The sequence below is a fragment of the Vicia villosa genome, unplaced genomic scaffold (assembly GCF_029867415.1).
Source record: "Vicia villosa cultivar HV-30 ecotype Madison, WI unplaced genomic scaffold, Vvil1.0 ctg.002913F_1_1, whole genome shotgun sequence".
In the NCBI taxonomy this organism is placed as follows: Eukaryota; Viridiplantae; Streptophyta; class Magnoliopsida; order Fabales; family Fabaceae; genus Vicia; species Vicia villosa.
The window spans coordinates 189,500-194,782 of record NW_026706065.1 but is presented as its reverse complement, the minus strand read 5'-3'; the positions used below and the strand labels follow the sequence as shown (position 1 = coordinate 194,782).

Genomic DNA, 5,283 nt, shown 5'->3' with positions numbered 1-5,283 from the left:
CCTAATTTCTAAACGCTCCTATCTCATTTTGTTTCTGTATCCTTCTACTCCTTGTGCGCCTCCTCTCTCATTCTACAAAAATGCGCCACTGTTGAGCTGCTGCCGCTGCCGCCACCTTCTGCCATCTCCTTCGGTTCTTCTTCCCTCTCCTTCTGCCATCTCAATTCTAAGGTGTTTTGTTCCATATCCTGTTGTTTCTTTCTACTTATTCAACTTTTTTTCTTCCATCTCCTTCTATTTCTTTTTCTTTTCTATTCCTTGTATTTTGTTTTGTTGTAAACACCGTTTATCTTTATATTCTAGAGACTAAAACAACATGGCAGCAGCATCTTTAACACAGAATTATGCGTCGATTGCTTCATGTGCTCCAACGTTCAAAGCAATCAATAGTAAGGACATAGGATGGAAATATAATCATTTGAAGGATTTTGATAACAAGAAGAAGGAGACATATGATTTTTGTAATATAACAAGCAGTGAGGGAATAAGTAGAGCAAAAAGGCATCAACTAGGAATTCAGGATGATGTAGCTCTTCGCTTGAAAACACATGAGGATGTTAAGGTTATGTTACGTGCTGCCATGGTTGAGAAAGAGAGAATTAAGAAAGGAATACAAGAGGTTTTGATGCAATTAGATACAGATGATACAATTGATATTGAGGAAATATGTAGAATTCGAACCAGAAAGAGGCTTGCAGAAAGTGAGACCTCTTCAATGGTCGTCATGAGGACTAAAGGGCCATTGGGTTTGATGTATAAGAAGACTAAGAATACAAGCATCAATAATGCGTGTGATAAATAAGCGAGGGCAAGAACCATCCAATATATTGGTCACTTTTTTTATACGTGTGGAGTTGCTTTTAACGTAGCAAATATAAGAGCTTTTAAGTTGATGTTGGAAGTCGTTGGAAGCTACGGTCCTCATTTGAAACAGACAAGTTCTCTTGAACTTAGGGTTCCACTCCTTCAAAATGAATTGGAATATACAAAAGGCTTGTTGAAGAACCAAGAGGTGCAAAGGAATAAATATGTTTGTTCAATTATGTCGGATGATTGGACGGATATAAAAGGTAGAACTTTGATTAATTTCTTGGTCAATTGCCCGACAGGGACTATGTTTGTAAAAAGTGTTGATGCTTCTAACTATGCCAAGACGGGGGTAAAGCTAGCCAAGTTGCTGGACACTTTTATTGAGGAAATGGGTGAAAAGAATGTTTTTCAATTGGTTACCGACAATGGAAGTAACTATGTAGCGGCGGGTAAATAATTGTGTTTGAAGAGGCCTCATATGTTTTGGATGCCATGTGCTGCCCATTGTATAGACCTTATGTTAGAAGACATAGGCAAAATTCCTAAGGTTCAAAAAGTTATACAAAAAGGGATTACGGTTGTGGGCTACATTTATTACCATACTTTTGCTTTGAATCTATTGAGAAAGACTACCGGCAATGTTGAATTGGTTAAACAAGGAGTGACAAAGTTTGCTACCCATTTCCTTTGTCTACAAGGGATGCAAGAACTAAAAGGCAAGCTTAGAGAGATGTTCCTTTGTGAAGAATGGACAAGTTCCAAGTGTGTCAAAGATGCTAAATGACAAAGGGCAGCTACTACTATATTTACGGTATCATTTTGGAATGATGTTCTCTACACTCTAAGTGCATGGCGCCTCTTGTAGATGTGCTAAGAATGGTTGATAATGAAAGGAAACCCACAATGGGATACATATATGTTGCAATAGGTTAGCAAAGGAATCAATTGAAAAATCTTTCAATTAAAAAAATTCAAGCAAGTACAAAGCCTTATTTGAAATCATTGATAAAAGATGGGAGTGTTAACTTTATCAACCGCTACATTCTGCAGGTCACTATCTCAATCCTGAATATTATTATTTTAAACTAGAAATTGAGAGCAATGGTTGATTGGTGAGAGGCCTCCGTAAGTGCATTGAGACACTTAGTGAATGTGATGAAGTGGAAGATTTGATTTCACAATAATTGGCACAATACCGAGGTGCTACAGGTCTCTTTGGTATAAGAGCGACAATTAGACAAAGGTCGACATTAGCTCCAAGTAAGATGGAATAATTTTTTGATTTTTTACATCTGATACACTTTGTCATATGTATATGGATTTTTTTTACAATTACTTACAACTGAGTGGTGGAAGTCTTATGAAGCCGAAACTCTGGAGTTGTAATTGTTGGCTATTAAAGTGTTGAGTTTCAGTTGCAGTGCTTCCAGATGTGAGCATAACTGGAGCATCTTTGAACATGTGAGTATTAATTTTTTACTAGAATATTAAAGTATCTTACATGCAAGTATTATTAAATTAATACTTCAAGTTAATGTATTTTAGATTCATTCCAAGAAGAGAAATAAGTTGGAACATCAAAGATTGCAAGACTTGGTGTTTATAAAGTATAATCAAGCTTTGGTAGAGAGGTTTAAAATTCGGGATAAAATTGATCCTATGGAATTTAACGAAATTAATTTCCACACCGAATAGTTTATGGGAGAGATGGAAAAGGTAGGAGATGATGGTGAAGACTTGGTTCATCAAAATCATGAGTTAACTTGAACTCAAGTTACCAATGCTAGTGGGTCTAATGAGCCTATAATCTACACTAGGAAGACAATGGCACCGCAAGCAACAAGGGAACCAAGAGCAACAATTGCACCAAGAGAAACAATGACACAACAAGTGGTGGTAGAAGATGTTGAAGAAGATGCATTTTGAAGATGAAGAATTGGAGGAAGATGTTGAAGAAGTTGAAGATGAAAATTGGAGGAATATGTTGAAGAAGATGAAGAACTAGAGGAATATTTTGATGATGCTACATGATTTCTAAGTTTGCTTGAATTTTCATATATAGTACTAAGTTTGAATTTGAATCTTGATTAATAATTGTTCTTTGTTTGACATTAAATTTTATAAATATTTTGTGAATGTTGTGAAATTAGTTTAGTATTACATGACATATGTTTTATAGATTATTATATAATTATGGGTTAAATAAGTATTTGGTTCCTCTAAATAGAGTGATTTTCATCTTTAGTCCCTCTAAATATTTTCTTCAAATAATGGTCCTCCTAAAAATTTTAATTTTAACTTTTGGTCCCTCTTGCAACTTAGCGACGATTTTTACAAATTAGCGACGATTTTAGCCGTAATTTTAGTAACAGTTTTGTTGTGAAAAACGATGTCAAGAACAAAATATAATAGGAATTAGGGAAGATAAGAAGAACACAAGAATTGGTTATAACTGCTATTCTTTTACTTTCTCTTAAAACAAGATTACAAGTTTACAAGAATAACAAATAACCTCTCTCACCCTAAATTAGGATTTGCAGCTTAGCAATGATGAGAGACTAGTATGCTATTTATAATAAAACCTAACATACTAACTAATGGGCTTTTTCCACAAGGCCCATTATACAAGCCAACTTAATAAACAAGCTAACTTAACAAATTAGGGTTTAAACACTAAAACCTAATTTAACATGCTAACAATCCTAGCATCTTCGACACAAGCATGTGAACAACCTTCGACTTCATCCTCTCGAACCAAGAAGCTACCCTTCGACCATACTAGAGTTCGATCCAATATCTCACAAATCTCCACCTTGAATCTAACTCTACAACATCAAGGGAACAAACTAGCTTTCTTAATGCAGCTTTATCAACTGCATATAGTGGAAAAACTTGCAACTCGGCAATGTCTTGGTGATCATATCAGCAGCATTGTCTTCAGTCGAAACCTTCAGCACTTGGACTTCTCTACGCTCGATTACTCCTTTGACGAAATGCAGCCTCCCATCAATGTGCTTAGTTCGCTCATGATAGGCTGAATTCTTCGACAAGTGTATTGCACTTTGACTATCACATTTAACAGTGATACCTCGACCTTGAAGTTTCAGTTCCTTCGCAAAACCTTCAAGCCACAATGCTTCTTTCACAGCTTTAGTTAGGGCAATATACTCCGCTTCAGTGGTTGATAGAGCAACAACCTTCTGAAGTGTTGCTTTCCAACTAATTGCAGTGCCAAACATAGTGAAAACATATCCAGAAATAGATTTTCTGGAATCCATACAACCTGCATAATCATAGTCGACATATCCTTCTATTACTGCTTTACTATCGTCACCCAAGGCTCCACCATAAATTAGGACTCTATTAAAAGACCCATTTATGTACCTTAAAATCCACTTCAATGCTTGCCAGTGAGCCTTTCCAGGGTTCGCCATGTACCTGCTTACAAGACTTAATGCATATGCTATGTCGGGTCTAGTATAGACCATAACATACATCAAAGAACCAACTATATTAGCATATGGGATGTTATTCATATAGGCTCTTTCGAAATCAGTACTGGGACACTGATCAATACTCAACTTGAATTGAGGGTTTGTTGGAGTCACAACTGGCTTCGAATTCGACATACCAAACTTTTCGAGAATCTTCCGTAGATATGCCTCTTGAGATAAGCATAACTTCGACTTCTTTCTATCTCTTCGAATGTCAATTCCAAGAATCCTGGAAGCAGCTCCTAGATCCTTCATATCGAACTCCTTATTGAGTTCAGCCTTCACCCTCGTCACATCTTCAACATTGTTGCTTGCTATCAGAATATCATTCACATAAAGCAACAGAATAACAAATGAATTACCAGGTCGAAATCTGAAGTAAACGCAGTGGTCAAACTGACTTCTAATGAAACTTATGCGTGCCATGAACTTGTCGAATCTCCTATTCCACTGTCGAGGAGATTGTTTCAGCCCATACAAAGATCTTTTTAACTTGCACACATAATCTTCCTTCCCCTTTTCGACATACCCTTCAGGTTGCCTCATCAGGATCGTTTCATCTAGATCACCATACAAGAATGTAGTCTTTACATCCATCTCTTCCAGTTCAAGATCGAGCTGTGTTACCATGGCAAGCAACATTCGAATGGACATGTGCTTCACAACAGGAGAAAACACATCATTGAAGTCGACACCTTCTTTCTGAATGAAACCCCTTGCAACTAATCTTGCCTTGTATATTTTTGACGTCACTCCTTCAATTCCTTGCTTAACTTTGAAAATCCATTTACAGCTGACTAACCTTGCCCCAGCAGGTTTCTTGATCAGTTCCCAAGTATGATTATCATGAAGAGATTTCATCTCATCATCCATAGCCTTCAGCCATTCAGTCTTATTTCAACTCCTCATAACTTCCTTGTAGTCTCTAGGTTCTTTGTCTAGAACCTCACTTGCAGAGATTAATGCATAAGCTATAAGA

General features: G+C 36.7%; 1 protein-coding gene across 1 annotated transcript; it reads left to right on the top strand.

The window, feature by feature from the left end:
• Positions 1–316: 316 nt before the first annotated feature.
• Positions 317–1,267, top strand: LOC131640050 (uncharacterized). The gene is made up of 2 exons (XM_058910463.1): positions 317–746; positions 870–1,267. The coding sequence occupies exons 1-2, from the start codon at positions 317–319 to the stop codon at positions 1,265–1,267; spliced, it is 828 nt and encodes a 275-aa protein (XP_058766446.1).
• The last annotated feature ends 4,016 nt before the right edge of the window (positions 1,268–5,283 follow it).

Excerpts from the sequence above, each read along its gene's own strand:
- LOC131640050 (XM_058910463.1), top strand. The coding sequence starts at position 317 with ATGGCAGCAGCATCTTTAACACAGAATTATGCGTCGATTGCTTCATGT. Across the intron at positions 747-869 it reads GAGGACTAAAGGGCCATTGG|CAAATATAAGAGCTTTTAAG; the intron begins GTTTGATGTATA and ends CTTTTAACGTAG.